The 17,763-nt window shown below is 40.8% G+C and overlaps 3 protein-coding genes across 7 annotated transcripts in view; all 3 read right to left on the reverse strand.

Moving 5' to 3' along the window:
* Window positions 1–2,553: 2,553 nt before the first annotated feature.
* On the reverse strand, window positions 2,554–4,276 carry LOC123977371 (syntaxin-11-like). Its single transcript, XM_046059989.1, has 2 exons — window positions 4,118–4,276; window positions 2,554–3,628 (listed from the first exon to the last, which is right to left on the reverse strand). The coding sequence occupies exon 2, from the start codon at window positions 3,621–3,623 to the stop codon at window positions 2,724–2,726; it is 900 nt and encodes a 299-aa protein (XP_045915945.1). The 5' UTR covers window positions 3,624–3,628; window positions 4,118–4,276; the 3' UTR covers window positions 2,554–2,723.
* A 4,519-nt stretch (window positions 4,277–8,795) lies between these two features.
* Window positions 8,796–9,698, reverse strand: LOC123978230 (syntaxin-11-like). Its single transcript, XM_046061398.1, has one exon. The coding sequence runs from the start codon at window positions 9,696–9,698 to the stop codon at window positions 8,796–8,798; it is 903 nt and encodes a 300-aa protein (XP_045917354.1).
* Window positions 9,699–14,071: 4,373 nt separating this feature from the next.
* Window positions 14,072–17,763, reverse strand: part of stx11b.1 (syntaxin 11b, tandem duplicate 1) — a 5,815-nt gene continuing 2,123 nt past the window's right edge. For 3 of the 5 annotated variants that reach the window (XM_046061650.1, XM_046061651.1, XM_046061652.1), the window contains 2 exons: window positions 16,095–16,127; window positions 14,072–15,994 (listed from right to left, as the gene is read on the reverse strand). In XM_046061650.1, coding sequence (XP_045917606.1) covers window positions 15,088–15,987 — 900 coding nt within the window. In that variant the 5' untranslated portion in view covers window positions 15,988–15,994; window positions 16,095–16,127 and the 3' untranslated portion in view covers window positions 14,072–15,087. Of the gene's footprint in view, window positions 15,995–16,094; window positions 16,128–17,229; window positions 17,704–17,763 lie in introns of those variants that run through there. The other 2 variants (XM_046061648.1, XM_046061649.1) reach the window with 2 other exon arrangements.

Raw genomic sequence — 17,763 nt, forward strand, 5'->3', positions numbered from 1 at the left:
GACCAATTGCCTTGACGTCTCATATCTGTAAGTTAATGGAACGTATGGTGAATGAGAGGTTAACATACTTCTTGGAGGAAAGAGAAATGGTGGCATCAAACCAAAGCGGTTTCAGGAAGGGAAGGAGTACCATAGATCCAGTGCTGGGACTGGAAGATGAAATAAGGAAAGCCCAGGTAAATAAAGAGACAATGGTTGCAGTATTTTTTGACGTGGAAAAGGCATATGATATGGAAGGAAGCAGCTGGGGGCTAATTATTGGGTCAATTTAAGAGGGCATGGAGATAGCCATCCAGCAAAAAGGGTGCTGCAGACGTGCCAGGAGAAGCAGCACAACACAAAAAACAAGTTTTGGGTGGACAGGAGAGCAAATGGCAAGGGATACAGGTGTATATGATAAAGAGTTTGGCGCAAATGTGGTGTGGCCTATCAGACCTGTCTGGGAATTAGAAGTACCATGTGTAGATTTGGAACTACTTGAGATTAAACGCAATAATAAGAATGCCGATTTAACTAGTGTATATTATAGCTATAGGGAATGTAAGTATAAGGAAAGTATTCAGATTTTCACAGATGGGTCAAAGGACATGCAAACAGATGCAACAGGGTCTGCAGTTGTTGTTCCTAAGTATCAGTTAGAACTTAGCAAAAGAACATCTGATTGTCTGAGTGTGTTTGCAGTTGAACTGTTTGCCATATTGATGGCGTTGGAATGGACAGAAATAATTAGTGATAAGGAAATATTAATATGTAGTGACTCTGTGTCCGCTCTTATAAGCATGAAGACATGCACAACTAGAAGTCACCTGGACTTGCTTTATGTGGGTCCCTTGCACACTCGGGAATTCAGGGAAATGAGAAAGCAGATAAGGTGGCAAAAGAAGCAGTTAATAAAAGGAGATGTTGAAGTCAACATTAAATTATCAAAATCAGAGGGGAAAGGCATAGTGTGGAGAAGTGTAAATCAACAATGGCAACAGAGCTGGGATAACGCAATAAAAGGGAGACATTTACACGGAATCCAAAGCAAAGTAGGTATATCAAGAAGCAGGGGAGCAAAGAGGAAAGAGCAGGTGATAATAAGTAGGCTGAGAATTGGGCATAGCAATCTTAACAGCACACTTTTAATTACAGGAAAACATCCTACAGGAATGTGTGAACAATGTCAGGAGGCTGAAAAAGCAGAACATATTCTTATAACATGCAGGAAATTTACTCAGGAAAGACAAGAAATGATAACACAGTTAAAAAACAGTAAAAGGTTTATTGGAGTATGCAGAAAGTGTGGAGGGTAGGAAATGGATATTTGGTTTTCTGAGGGCAACTGGATTAGATAGGCGGATTTAGTATGAATGGAAGCAAAGGGTAAATAAAAACTGAAGGTGGCAGTAATTCAACTAAATGGATGCCAGCTGCCGTAAAAACCCAAAGCAGAAGAAGAAGGTTTTTCTGCGCCTGTCTGAAAACTGAGGCACTGAAACAGGACAGGCGCCAAAAAGCTATTTATAAGTAATTTTTCAATGATAATTTCCGGACGGACAAATACAAAAACATGGTTGAATAATTTAGATAACTATGACTTTATTGACAAATTGTTAAACACGTTTTCAGTGGCTCTTAATGCCGATACAGTGTTGCGCTCATACTTCATTAGTAAAAGTGAAGGCAAACATTAACAAGGACTCCCTTTTGTCGTTTGATTTTATTATAAAATTAAAGGCTGGATTGCATTCTGGACAACATGAGCTACTGGCCCCCTTGGTTGACTGTGTAGCAATTTGTTTGTTCAAATGAGCATAATCAAATGTAACTAAGCAGGTTGCTACAGTTGATTGTGTCTATTGGTTGTTTATTTTTCAGCAACAAAGAAATAGACAACTACTGGACTTACTCACCCCTAAGCTCAACATTTGTTAAAATAATTTGGCTCATTCCAAGACAAAAGTCTGATATGAAACTAACTAAAGGCTACAACTCTTATTTTACGCTCCACAAATAGCTTAGTTTATGTCCTGGGATCATATGACATGTCTCTTCCCCAATCTAAAGTTTGAACTCAAAGCAGAGCCAGCTGATTTTTCCTCTCTGCCCTGTTTGGTGGGCTGTAAAGTGTAATTTCTGATTTTAAACACCTATATCAGAACTTGGCTTCTCTATTGTTTGAGGTAAACGCCAGATATGTAACATACCTTGTTTGGCCAATAATTGCCACCCTCCATCATCAACCGTTTCCACTTAGTATTTAAACCACACTTGCCCTTTTGCCACCAAAATGAAATACTTCTCATCATTATGGCACTTTCAGCTTTCACTTATTCAGTGTTTAATTAATGTCTGCCTGGCTGAATCATTTCTCACTATAATACTGTATTTCTACAAAGTTGCAATGGATCCTCAACTGTCATCGATAATAGCAATTTCTCAACTCTCTTTCCATCCTTACTGTTACCCATCCCCCTGACTCCCAATTCCTCCACATTTCTTAAGACTGTACTTTTTATCCCCACGACCCAACTTACTATGTGTTGATGTTCTGTCAAGGACAACAAACCCTTTAATTTAATAAAAACAGCGTTTATTTTGCACGTCAGTGAACTGCTTAACGGTTAAAATAAAAGAGCATCCTATATGGTCACACACACGGATTAATTAACAGTTGTCCATAACTATACAGGCAAATGTTTAGTTCAGTAATCTATAAAATTGCAAGAGTAAAAAAAGCCTCAAGCCGTTTGGTTGCATCTCCAGCAGGGTAGACAGGAGCAACATGTCTGAAAAGGATTCTTCTTCTTGTACTCTATACCCTTCCTGAGCCGAACGTTTGATTCGTCAACATGTTCCTCACTGGTACACACATTAGCCTCAATGTTATTGAGCACGGATCCCTGCTCCTCCACCAACATGGCCATGTGCCGGAACAGTTCGTGGACATCCCTCAACCTGGCTTCCAGCTCCAACAGCTCCTTGTGTCTGCCTTGGAGCTCAACCATCGCCCTTCTGAGCGTGCGGTTGCGTGTGGTCTGCACGTTCTGGGACAGCTCATCCCATCCTTCACCACCTTTGTCCACCATCTCATCCAGCTGCTCATTGGTGATTTCAGTTCCCATTATGGAGGCCTGCCTTTTGAGCCTCTCCCGACATGCATCCCTCTGCATCTCCTCTGCCTTATTGTATTCACTCATGGTATCATGGAAGGCACACATCAGTGCGTCATGCTGAACCCGGGCAATGCGACTGACAGTAGAAAGTGGACCCGATTTCTCCTCCAGCCGGCGGCTCTCATTACCCAGGGCCTGAATGCGGACATACAGAGCCTCGCCATGTTGCTGGATCCCCCTGGCGATGGAGTCCGAGTCCTTTTTGAGTAGGGTAAGCCGCCGCATAGTGGTGCGAAAGCGGTCATTGTGCTTTTTCAGACGCTCTACCTGTACGTTGAGCAATGACATGTCCTTACGAATGCCGTGGACCTCCATCAAGAGGTTTTCGATAGCAGATTTGTCAAACACCACTGCCTCTTGAGACAGAGTCACATTGTCTACATCATTTTCAGGCCCATGAAACTCTGGCTCGTGGTCCTCCTGCTCCTTACTAATGGTCTGCAGCTTCTCCAGCAGGTCCCGCATTCTGGCTGATATACAGTATTGAAAACACAGTTTAAGTTAGTGTCACACGTGTTCTACGTGTTGGGCTGTAAGCACCCTCCATTATGATAGAACCCTCTTAATAGTGATGAAATACAGTGCTCCCCATAAAACAAGAAACATTTGATGTTTAACACTGTGGTGACGTATGTGCAGATTCATAGTTAATTTACCTACACCACCCACTAAAAGCTAAAATGACAGTTCTATAGTACATGCAGTGAGTGGCCAATTTATCTGCAGTAGGTTCTCTTTTTCCATCTTAAACAATGAAAGCAGTCACAGCTCCAAGGCTAATTGAAGTGTCTTATTTTTAAACACAACAAGAAAGACATCCTCTTATTTAAAAAAAAAATAAAATAAAGAGGCTTGTACAGAAGATGGTGCAGAGTAGCCTACTGCATTTTTAGTAGTTCTCAGTACATTCATTTTGTCAACCTCATGCTACACAAAACTTTTGAAATGGTGGTGCTTACCTAAATCTGTGCCACTGATTCTTTCATACAGTCCGTACTAAAAAAATTTTTTAAAAGTTTTCACAACATATGTTAAAACAATTAAATGTCTGATTCCTGGTAGTCACTGAATCAGTCCCATCTTTAAGCTGCTTGGGGAGTGTAGCACCAATTAAGACAATTATCCACACGTGCCTCTGCCACACCTATTATCTAACAAATTGATTAAACGTGTCTTACCTCTTGTGACTGGCCCCCACAAAATCAGAGCGGAAGTAAACCCCTTCAACGTGTCTCATGCTGATTTCTTTGGTGCAGTGGGTTTGGGAAACGCATCTTTCATTCGAATGAAGGAAGTTGTCTGTCGGCTGTGTGTTCAGTGTGTGTGTGTGTGAGACTCACTGAAATACACAATAGGCTTCTTCCCTATAGGGAGATGCTTTTTGGTTGTCAGAAAGCAGGAGACTGGGTCGATTAAGTCAGGCAGCATTCTTGTTCGCTATGCATGTATTGAATTAGCTGGAAGGTGTTATTATAGTCGTAACGCCGCTAATTATTTCATTTGTAATTTAGCAACAATGTCTTCAGTTGAGTGTCTAAGAGAGTTTGTCAACGAGCGACTAAATGCTGCTGCTGCTGAAGAATTATTCGTGGTTTTTAAAAAAAAAAACTACCGTCGTGTACGAGGAAGAGCCTACTGCTGGATTTTTCATTTAGAAATCCGAAATAAAGTTACACAGGATAGGTGTGTTAAACTTCAGGAAAAAACAGGAAAAAAATACATATAGTCCAATATGACAGTGCTGGAGATGGTTTCTGATTCGGCAGTTAAGGAAACCTAACTTACATTGCTGAGCATTTAAGGTAAAGGCTTAACGCTGTCTGAAAACCACATTAACATTTGTCAAACCATTTATTCTATTAGTGAAAATGGAAAAAAAGGCTTATGTTTTTTCGCATGTACATCACATTGAACCAGGACCAGATCAAAACCACTATGCCAGCTGTTTTGATTGTCTTTCAAAAATTAAAATAACTTTTCAAATGTTGCTTTCAAGTGAGAACTGTAGGGTAGAGTGTGGTAAGACTTAAGACTTTAACCAAAAACTATAAAAATCTTTCTCTCTAAACAATTGCATAACTTATCTTAAGGCTCCCCTTAATGTAAATATATATAAATTGAACACAATAAAAAATATATACCTTATTTGATGACAAAAAATTAGATCAACTTGGCTCAACTCAACTCAAAATGGCTTTGATCAAATAATTTAAAATAACAAAATAATTTCCCCCTGTTACCCTACATAGCAATCAGCCTTTTTTTTTTATAAAATAAAAAAAGGCTGATTGCTATGTAGGCTACAGTTTCTTTCTCATTGGTTTGACAAATGTCAGAGTGGTGTTTCAGACAGCATTAAGGCTATAACTAAAATGCTTAACAACTTTCACAACAGTAAGAGATGCATAACAAGGAGGCTCAGTCGCTCAGCAATGTAAGTTAAGTTTCCCTTAACTGCCTACTCGGAAGCTACAAATTGAAAGCTGACTGTCGTGGAAATTATATTCCTGGTGAGGGGTTGAGCAAAGAATTGAGTTACAACCAACCCTTGTCTTTGAAGAATTTATTTAAAAAAAAACAGAATAAACAGAGAAGTACTTAAACACAAATACAGCTGGTCCAGAGACCTGCCGCCTAGGGCGGCTTCGGGTGTCTGGCCCAGAGCAAAGGGATGCATCATCATTTACACAGTCTAGGTTTCTAGGTTTTGGGGAACAGAGATCCTCTCTCGGCCTTGAATGAATATTACAGGAGAGGAGAGGAACAACAAGAGGGGGAAAACACCAAAACAATCTCACAGCTCTGACCTAAACCCTAGTAAATGTGGACAGACTAACATCAGGAATACAGGAGAGGAAAGGTTAAGGATAAAAGCACTATATATATATAAGCCATAACGAGAACAGTAATAATAATATTAAAAGATCATACATAAAAGATTAAATGTAAGAGGACACAATTTTCTGCCATAACTCTGACTTCAGTGTTGTTCCAAAGTGTTTAACTGGTTCCTTCAGTGTCTACATTTATTCGTTAACATTACAGTAGTAGCATTTTCCTTTTGTTTGAGCTCCAGATCTCCCTCAGCAACATGTCTGTAAGGCAGAGGAGGTTCTGCCTGACCAGCAGCTCTGTATTCAGGAGAGGGACTCCAGTGGACCCAGAGCCTCCACAGATTAAAGAGGAACAGGAGGAACTCTGTACCAGTCAGGCAGGAGAGCAGCTTATACTGACGCAGGAGACTGATAACTTGATGTTGACTCCTACTTATGAGGAAGGTAACCACAATGAGCCAGAACCAAAAAGTGACCGCCAGCTCCTGTCTCACAACTGTCATGTAGCTGAGAGCCAAGATCAGAAAGGAGGCAAGCATGAAGATTTGGGATCAACTAGAGATGCAGAGCCAAAACAAAAGAATCAAGATCACAAAAGCAAAATACACAGGAACAATGTATACAACTCTACCATATCAGAGATTTGCCATAACTCTCACACAGGTGAGACACTCCCCAAGATGGGACTGATTCATTGACTACCAGGAATAAAACATTTAATTGTTTTAACATACATTGTGAAAGCTTTTAAAATAGTTCAATGAATTTTTTTTTAGTACAGACTGACTTGATTAATGACTGAAAAGATTAATTGATCTAAACATTTGTCAGCTGAAACTTGTTCATTTTAAGAAACAACAACGAGACTACATAACTACAATCGCAGCTCCAAAACCACAGAATTGTCCCCACAAAGCCAGCAATCACAATATGTTACGAGGTTGGTGTGGTGTGGGGACAGAGTACCCAAACGCAGTACTCTGAGTGAAGGAGGTTTATTTAGGGAAAAAGGGGGTTGAAGGGGACTGGAGTTGAGGGAGAGGAGGATGCCAGGGAAACACTGGCACAGGGAAACCAACGGGACGGGAACCAGGGAGCCGGGGAACACTGGGGCCGAGGAAGGGAGGATGCAAGGGAGAACTGGGAGGACGCCATGGGGGAAGCCCGAGGAGGAGAGGTCCGGAGGACGAGGGTGAGTGAACCTGTGAGGGAAACAGATGGAGAGACAGGGTTAGAGATAACAGAGACTAAGCACAGGGAAAATGTGAAAAACCAAGAAACATGAGAGCCTGAACACAGAGGTGACACCAGGTATGGAGCAACGACGATCAAGCAAGAGTGGTGTGGAGAACCGGGGTTGAAATACAGGCAGGGATTAGGTTGACTACTGGCAGGTGTGGCAGGCTGACGAGGTGGCTGATGAGGTGCAGGTGCAGGTGCGGGTCGTTGGCTGGGCTCAGGAGCACACACAGGGGAGAAAACACAGGGAGGCAGGCAGGGAACAGAAAACCAAGGAAAAAGCAGAATAACTGATAAAAAGGAGAAAAAAACCCAGGACACTCACCGTCAGCTGGGCTGCCACCACAACACAATACATTTATTTAACTTTACCATGTTAAAGATTCTCTGTAATACTTAAATACATCCTTCAAATGTGACAACATTCATTACAGTATGTTTGGTTGGATTACCATCTGGACAACATGAGCAACTGGCCCTAGGCCCCAGACCCTTGGTTGACTGTGTGGCAGTTGGTTTGTTCAAATGAGCATAATTAAATGTAACTTTGTTTGGGAAAATGAAAATAATATACACCGACACATGTGAGTGTTACTTAAGGCCCCCGTCTTTAGAGTCCCCATGTCAAAATGTAAGTTTTGGGCCTTTAAAAAAATGAAATGACCAAACCTAGGCCCAAGCAGGTTGCTACAGTTGATTGTGTCTGTTGGTTGTTTATTTTTCAGCAACAAAGAAATAGTACTCACCCCTAAACTCAACACAACATTTGTTAAAATAATTTGGCTCCTTCCAAGACAAAAGTCTGATATGAAACAACTAAAGGCTACAACTCTTAGCTTAGTTTATGTCCTGGGATCATATGACATGTCTCTTCTCCAATCTAAAGTTTGAACTCAAAGCAGAGCCAGCTGATTTTTCCTCTCTGCCCTGTTTGGTTGGCTGTAAAGTGTAATTTCTGATTTTAAACACCTATATCAAAACTTGGCTTCTCTATTGTTTGAGGTAAACGCCAGATATGTAACATACCTTGTTTGGCCAATAATTGCCACCCTCCATCATCAACCGTTTCCACTTAGTATTTAAACCACACTTGCCCTTTTGTCACCAAAATGAAATACTTCTCATCATTATGGCACTTTCAGCTTTCACTTATTCAGTGTTTAATTAATGTCTGCCTGGCTGAATCATTTCTCACTATAATACTGTATTTCTACAAAGTTGCAATGGATCCTCAACTGTCATCGATAATAGCAATTTCTCAACTCTCTTTCCATCCTTACTGTTACCCATCCCCATGACTCCCAATTCCTCCACATTTCTAAAGACTGTGTGTACTTCTTGTACTTATTAAATAAAATTTAGACACACGAGTCAGAGAAATACAGTGTTCTATTCTTCAAGACAAAACTGCTTCTACACTTTGTGCACATAAGTGTATCTCTAAAGGTTGGATTTAACATAATTTCAGCACATTTCATAACAATTATTTTTAGTTGTCCATAACTATTCATACTGGTAAATGGTTATTTCAGTAATCTATAAAATTGCAAAAGTAAAACAAGCCCTAAAGCATTTGGTTGCTTCTCCAGCAGGGTAGACAGGGGCAACATTGCTGAAAAGGATTTTTCCTCTTGTACTGTATGGCCTTCTTGATCTGAACGTTGATTTCTTCAACATATTCCTCACTGGTACACACATTAGCCTCAATGTTATTGAGCATGGATCCCTGCTCCTCCACCAACATGGCCATGTGCAGGAAAAGTTCATGGACATCCCTCATCCTGGCTTCCAGCTCCACCAGCTCCTTGTGTCTGCCTTTGATCTCAAACATCGCCCTGCTGAGCGAGCGTGCGCCTGGGCTCTGCAGGCTCTGGGACAGCTCAGCCCATCCTTCACCACCTTTGTCCACCATCACATCCAGCTGCTCATTGGTGATTTCAGTTCCCATTATGGAGGCCTGCCTCTTGATCCTCTCCCGACATGCATCCCTCTGCATCTCCTCTGCCTTATTGTATTCACTCATGGCATCATGGAAGGCACGCATCAGTGTGTCATGCTGAACTCGGGCAATGCGACTAACAGCAGCGTGGGGACCTTCTTTCTCCTCCAGCTGGCGGCTCTCATTACCCAGGGCCTGAAGGCGCACGTACAGAGCCTCGCCATGTTGCTGGATTCCCCTGGCGATGGAGTCCGAGTCCTTTTTGAGTAGGGTAAGGCGCCGCACAGAGGTGCCAAAGCGTTCATTATGTGTTTTCAGATGCTCTACCTGTACATGGAACAAGGACATGTCCTTGCGAATGGCGTGGGCCTCCATCAGGATGTCATCAATAGCTGAGGATTTCTCAAACACCACTGCCTCTTGAGACAGAGTCACATTGTCTACATCATTTTCAGGCCCATAAAACTCTGGCTCGTGGTCCTCCTGCTCCTTACTAATGGTCTGCAGCTTCTCCAGCAGGTCCCGCATTCTGCCTGAGAGACCCACGTAAAACAAGATAGTGGTTATTGTGTTCATAAAGCTTTTAGGCTGATATACAGTGTTGAAAATACAGTTTAAGTTAGTGTCACATGTGTTCTACATGTTGGGCTGTAAGCACCCTGCATTATGATAGAACCCTCTTAATAGTGATGAAACACAGTGCTCCCCATAAAACAAGAAACATTTGATGTTTAAAGAGGTGGTATTATGCTCATTTTCAGGTTCAAAATCTTATTTAGGGGTTGTCCCAGAGCAGGTTTACATGGTTAAATTTTCAAAAAACACCATATATATTTTTTTTCATACTGCACATTGCTGCAGCTCCTCTTTTCACCCTGTGTTGGAGGCTTCGTTTTAGCTATGGAGTGATACATCTTGCCTCTAAATGATCTGTTGGGAACTGCACATGCGCAGTTCCTAGTTGAGGACTACTAGCCAATCAGAAGCAGAGAAGAGCCGGTCGGAGTTATTAATCTGTGACAAATGTATCTTTCATCCATAAAGTTTTAACTGAGCTCTGTCTCTACATCACAGTAACAACTTTATGTCCACTGACTGCCTGGAGGGTAACTAGTGTTTGGAAGGGATATGAGAGGTGTTTGCTGGAGCTCAGTGATTTTCCACCAGTGTTTTTGAGGGCGTGTCGGAGTAGCCGTTTGGCAAGCAAGCATTATATGAGGCGCATTTAGGGAAAGGGCTGGGTCAGTTCAGAGCAGTGTTTTCTGTGGGAAATGGGAACTGCCTTTGGGCTGGACTTTGGGCTTTTTCACTTTGCAAACTTATTACATGCTCAAAAAAGGAATATAACTCAATAAAGGAGAGGGAAAAAGCCAAAAAGCCTAATACCACCTCTTTAACACTGTGGTGATGGTATGTGCAGATTCATAGTTAATTTACCCAGGGATGCTACACCGCCTAAAAAGCTAAAATGATAGTGTATACAATGTATACAATACACACAGTGACTGGTCAGTTTATCTGCAGTAGGTTTTCTTTTGTATGTTAAACAATGAAAGCAGTCACAGCTCAAAGCCTCATTGGAATGTCTTATTTTTAAACCAGGAACAAGGAAGACATCCTCTTATTTAAAAAAAGGCTTATTGTAGAAGATGGTGCAGAGTAGCCTACTGCATTTTTATCTGAGTAGTTCTCAGTACATTCATTTTGTCAACCTCATGCTGCACAAAACTTTTGAAATGGTGGTGCTTACCTAAATCTCTGCCACCGATTCTTACATACGTACGTACGAACGAAGAAAAATCAATTTTGTCATAGCAGTAAAAAAATCATGAAACTATTTTAAAAGCTTTCACAATGTATGTTAAAACAATTAAATGTCTTATTCCTAGTAGTCACTAAATCAGTCCCATCTTTAAGCTGCTTGGGAAGTGTAGCACTAATTAAGTCCCTTCAATTATCCACATGTGCCTCTGCCACACATTTTACAAAGTATCAATTAAACGTGTCTTACCTCTTGTGACTGGCCCCCACAAAATCAGAGCGGAAGTAAACCCCTTCAACGTGTCTCATGCTGATTTCTTTGGTGCAGTGGGTTTGGGAAACGCATCTTTCATTCGAATGAAGGAAGTTGTCTGTCGGCTGTGTGTTCAGTGTGTGTGTGTGAGACTCACTGAAACACACAATAGGCTTCTTCCTTATAGGGAGATGCTTTTTGGTTGTCAGAAAGCAGGAGACTGGGTCGATTAAGTCAGGCAGCATTCTTGTCAGGTAGGCTAATGCATCCAGTAGGCTACAAGTGTTCATCGAAATTTACTGACACCTTATGAACTTATCACACTTAACTATTGGACGTTGCACCACTAAAGAAATGCAGCTCTTATATGTAGGCTATGTAAAGTGATGATATCTTAACAGTGTAACATCCAGCGGAAGTAGCCTAAACAATACAAGCACCAGAATTCGCTAGAAGACGCCCATTGTATAAAGTGCCGCTAATTATTTAAATTGTCATTAACTCTTGCAAAACATGTGGGAAAAACTTCAGAACTATCAGTCACTTTAATCTCCACATTAGAACCTACACAGGTGAAAAGCCGTATTCTTGCAAAACATGTGGGAAGAGATTCTGTGAAGCATTGGACACACGCACAAGAGCAGCTCGAGTGTATTCAGAGAGTCTGAACAAAGAAAAAGATAAAGAACATTTATTGCAGAGTCTAGGTAGGAACATCAGTAACTTTAGCAAGCTCCTTTCTCAGCTTTATACACAAATGTCCCTACTACGAGAGGTTACAGAATATCATAACCGCCAATAAGATATTGCAAGAAAAAATAATGGTAATAATTTTGCTCTTACATTATTGTTTTTTATAACCATATAAGAAGTCCTATTAAATGTGAACTGCCTCCTACAAAGCTATTTGTATACAGCTCCTCTCATGTGTCTATGTATGACATAAACTATGTAACTAGTTTATGTATGACATAAAATAGTCTAGCATATTTGGGCAAGTATGCTTTTGTATCGCCTACTTATAATAATTCCATATCAACATGTATTATCTTTAAGTTGCCATGTTTGTACATGTCACCTAATTAAGTTGGATGGACCTGAAGTTCCTTTCCATCCATCCATCCATCCATCGTCAACCACTTATCCTGCGTACAGGGTCGCGGGGTGAAGGTCCTTTCCACTTATAATAAACAGACGTTTTAATTAAAAGAAAACATGTCAATTAGGCTAGAGGAATCAGTAGAACATGTAATTCTTCACTGCCAAAAAAGAAACATTAAGGAGGGAAATCAGGAAGCTTGGACAAGAAGAATCCATCCATCCATCCATCCATCAACCGTGTAGGCTACAGGGTCGTGGGTGCGGTGGAGAAGAAATGCCATCAGTAGCATCCGGAAGGAAAAGTTCCCGCACTCCCACTGTTGGATCCTAACAGTGTGACATCCAGTGGAAGTAAACAAAGCGGCAACGTTGGCTGCATGTATTGAATTAGGTGGTGTTATTATAGTCATAAGGCCGCTAATTATTTCATTAGTAATTTAGTAACAATGTATTCAACTGAGTGTCTGAGAGAGTTTGTCAATGAGCGACTAAATGCTGCTGCTGAAGAGTTATTAAAAAAAACTATCATCGTGTACGAGGAAGAGATCGATCATCAGCGCAGACTGCTAGATTTCATTTGGAAACCCAAAATAAAGTTACACCCGATAGGTGTGTTGAACTTCATTATTTTAGTAACAAAACAGAGAAATGGACATATTATCCAATATGACAACGCTGGAGTTAGCTTAGGTGGGCAAAAACAAAAGTGTGCATTTATAATTTTGTTCAGTTAGTTCACTCTACATGGACAGCAATCTAACGGTTATAACCATATTACAAATTACATGTTTGCAAAACATGTATGTGCAAAACGTGATTTAGCACAGATCAAAGTTCTGTATACTTCTTTGTGTCCCCTGTAAACTTTATTTCCCTTTTTGCAATAGAGATATAAAGAGGAATAAAGATTCTGATTTTTCTGACAAACCAGTGATTACCACTGCTACTACTAACCTTACTTGTTCTTTTTATTGTTCTTCGTACGCATTCAACGTAGTGACGAAACGCGCTCTATGGAGCTGTTTGTCCGTTTGGGCTTACTGTAGAAAAATGGAGACACAACATGGTGATTTCCATGTAAGGGGAACCTCAGTGTATGTAGGTAGAAATGGCTCATTCTAAGGTAATAAAAACATAATGGTTAATTATATAAGGTCTTTATACACCACTGAAAACATAATTCTGTATATTATCTTGCATCTCTGTCAATAGATCCTCCTAAATATTACACACTGAACCTTTAAACAATCTGATTACTTCTTTCACCACAGCCTATTTGTTTATTTTGGCAAAACTATTATCTGGAAAGTAACAAAAAAAGACTTTTGTGAGTTAAAAGCAGTTGTTGAGACAAGAGTATGAGATACATTTCCTTGTGGAATGAAGTGAGATAAATAGAATATATAATGAGATAGAATATTGCCATAAGTTGTAACTGGAAATGAAAAGCTGCCGCACTTCCACTATCTGAACAATACAAGCCCCAGCATTAGACTCATTTGTGTGTGTGTGTTTCTGGGTGGCCATTAGGATGTGGGAACCCTGGAGGATCCAGGAGACCCATAGCTGGACAGAATACCTGGCATATACCAGAGGTTATAGGTATTAATTGTCTAGCTGTTATTGAGCTATTGTGACCCAACATTTTCTGCACTGCCCCTGGTGTGTCGGAGATCTTGAATAAAGAAAATGTATTCATGTAAACCAGCTACGAAATCTTAACATGTCTTATTTTCATGTGTTGATGTGGATTTCAGGTGAAACAAGAATAAACCCAGACTCAGGCTGCTTTTAATATAACTCTTTATGTAATATACATCATACACCACAGAAGAAAGGCAGACAACATAATCAGGTATTATCATACATATCAGTCATAAAATATCAGTGAAAAGTAAAAGATTAGTGTACATCAGATTACATTCACTCTGTGATCCCTAACATTGAGACTGACAATAAATCTATTAAAGCTGTTGTCACTCCTCAGTTACTGGTGCCATCAAAAGAGAAAACAATCTGGCATTTTAAAAGTGTTGTGCAATGTATTTAGCACAAAATGGCTAGTTACTATCAACCAAAGAATTCTAACATACACACAGGAAAGCAGAACAGATTCACAATCTAATCAAGGACAACTAAACTGTGCAATTTCTAAAATATTTCTTTCAGCCTTACATCTAGGACATCCATTTTAGTGCATTGACATGTAGGGACAAATATGGATGGCACTCAAAAATAACTTTGGGTAATATTTGCTGCATTTCTCAAGGGTTCACTATTAGTGGAATTTACTGTATCGGGCACCCTTGTGTCAGGCAGCAGGCCCAGCACAAACATAACTCACCTTTCTGCAAATTTCTGAAAATGACAAACTATTTGGTAAATCCCTCTCATGTGGAAATTCAGCAGGCTATGAAAACAAATATTTCCAAAAAGTATTTGTTTCCGGTCTGTATCACACCTCAGTCATGGGGGGGGGGGGTTCATTCTGATATGAGATACCTGTCTCAAACCTTTCATCCAAACATTACAGACGTCAGTGGAGTGCTTTAATACAGTTTAAAAATATTTCACCCAAGAATTTTTGTCTCTCAATCTAGACATAATAGTTTAGCCTTTCCATTACTAACTCCATTTTACTTCCTGGGGAAAATTTTATTATGCAATAGCTGTAGAGGCCATGTTGATAAATGCTTTGTGACAACAGGATGAGCGTATTGAAACGTGAAGAAAATTTCCTTAAGATTTCCCCTCCTCTTTGCATATTGTGCCATCCCCTCTACCCATCTCTGCGCTGGACACTCAGTCTTGGTAGCATGGGAAACAGCTGCAAAACATTTTTTTAAAGGGGTTGTTCTTGTCATGACGTTTAGCCCTGTTGAGTTTGACGAGGACTTCCTGTATGCACTCGTCAGTTTTCTGAACGTTGGTTTGGATGGAGGTCAGCATGGGGCCCTGCTCCTCCACCAGTAGGGCGATGTCCAGGAAAATCTCATGGATGCCATTGATACGGGTCTCCAGGTCCACCAGCTCTTGATGGCGTTTCTCAATCTGGGACAGAGCCGATCGAGCAGTTTTACCTTCAACCACAATGTTGTCATTAAAGATGTTCCACTGGCCTGTCTCAATCATCTCCTCCACCTCCTCTCCTGTCACCTCACGTCCCACTATCTCCATTTGCCTCTGGATCTGGGCTTTACAGTTCTGTCGATGACTCATCTCCGCCTCATTATAGTCAAACATGGCATCGCGGAGACCATTGCTGAGGCAAGCATACTGAGTTCTGGCGATACGTGTGATGGCGGAATTTGAGCCGTGTGCTTCCTCTAGCTTGTGGGAGGTGTCGTCCATTTCCCGCAGTCGTGCCAGCACACCCTCAGCCCGAGCCTTTATATCAGCACCAATGGTGTTAGAGTCCCTTTTGATAGTGCTCATGGTGGTGATGCCCTGGAGCATGCGAGAGTTCTGCTCACGGAGCCTTTTAACCTCCAGGCGGATGAGCTGGATCTCTCTGTGGATATCTTGTGACTGGGAAAAGACCTCCTCCAAAGCAGGGCTGTTGTCAAACACTACTGCTTCGTGGGGCAACTCCTCTTCCAGGTCCACGTTGCTGAAGGAGTCGGAGACAGTGGACTCTGCGTACTCCATCTGTTCCACATGTCCATTGGACATTTCCTGCAGGTGGCTCAGTCTGTCCCTCATGGTTGGGCTGGAGAACAAGCAAAGGTTACAGATGGAAAAAAGATGATTTTGAGGTAAGAAATAAAGATGATTTTCTCTGTCTGGTGATCTTTCCTCTTCTAACTCACATTGGTAAAGATGGCTCAGTAATGAAGGCTGATCTGAAAGAGCAAAGAGCCACAACAAATCTTTAAGATTTACAGAACTTAGAATCTAACTTTTTTTCCACCTGGCTTGATAAAGAAAAATGTGAAACAGACACAAATTGCATTCAAGAACACAGAAAACACTTTAACAACAAGTTAAAACACACCCAGTGTCTCATTTAAGCTGTCATGCCTGTTCAAAAGCCTTTTCCGTCTTCCTTCACCAGTAACCCACACAGCACTGGCCTAACAGGTTCTCCAAAGAACAGTCAATGGTGGTGCTCCTCACTAAACTTGTTCTTTTGACTTGTCACCTCTCTGACTTCTTTGTCCAGACATTCATTGTGACTTTTAATCCAACTGAAGCATCAGCAGATACTGTCCATCAGATACAGAAATATCTTCTATCTCAAGTTTGAAGTTTCCAATGTGAAATAAGGAGGCCAGTGACATTTTCAGAAGGCCAAAAGTTCTCAAACTTCAGGAACTTCTACCTGATGTTGTCTTTTTTACTATTTTCAGTTAGAAACAATAGCATTTATGTGTGATCAGAACAACTTAAATGATTCCATATTAAACTGAAATCCTGTGGGTAAGATATTTAAAAGTATGAATAATAAAATTAATATTAACTCAAAGGCTCCTTGGTCATCATGTTGGAAATCATTATTCTAGACTGTTACAATACTTAACTCTGTACTCCTGAAAAACACTCTTCCTTTTATAGTATTATTCAGATGATCTGCAACTCTTAGTATAAATATTTTCAAGGTAAATAGTTACAGGATACAAAGGCATGTTGTTGGTATAAAGAACAAGGCTTTACGGTACAAATGGTAAACAACATCAAATCTATGTACATTTATGTAGAAGATATTTTAGAATAAATCATTAATATCGGTTGCATTTAAAAAAAACCCATAGCTATTTGATTTTGTAGGCCATAAAGCCCACAGTAATGTTGTTTACCCTACTGAGTAGCTTTCACCACGTAAATATCAAAACATTTTATGATAGATCCATAGCCTACACATCGGGTATACAGGTTGAAGTTTCCTTTAAAATCAAAGGCTTGCTGGAATAAAGTTTCATGCAGTTTTAAAGGTTAAACCCTTACCCGTTTTGATTTGATCTCAGCAGACATCAAACGTTATCCTTTATTGTAAGGAGGCCGTGGTGCCTCAGTACCATCCCACAGTCGACTACTGCTGTGAGTTGAAACACCTGGCCTTAACTGCGTAATGCAGCTATATTTGGTGCCAAAACTGGTATTCATCAGCGGTTTTGCTTGGGTGACTGATTGCGCCACGCCATGCGGCTGTAATGATGTGACTTCAGGAATGAAGCCCGGTCGGTTTGGCCTTTGCAGTGACGCTGCAACTCAAGAGCGTCAATTGGACGGGACGAGGTGTGGGGCAGCTGGTGTGTTTAAACCAAGTGAGTGCCAATATGAACTTCTTCACAATTCTCCTGGTTAGAATAAAGTAGGATTGTTAGGGAAGCCCATGACGAATGCGCATTTGTGCTGTGAACTGCAGTTTTTCTGCAATTTATTTGTGACGACAGCCAAGCCCGTGCTCAGGTGTGAAGATTTTCCAGCCACGCCCAAATGACTTCCACAAGTATTCGCTTGTGTGTGTGAGTGTGTGTG

This window comes from Micropterus dolomieu, linkage group LG10, assembly GCF_021292245.1.
Source record: "Micropterus dolomieu isolate WLL.071019.BEF.003 ecotype Adirondacks linkage group LG10, ASM2129224v1, whole genome shotgun sequence".
NCBI classification, from domain to species: domain Eukaryota; kingdom Metazoa; phylum Chordata; class Actinopteri; order Centrarchiformes; family Centrarchidae; genus Micropterus; species Micropterus dolomieu.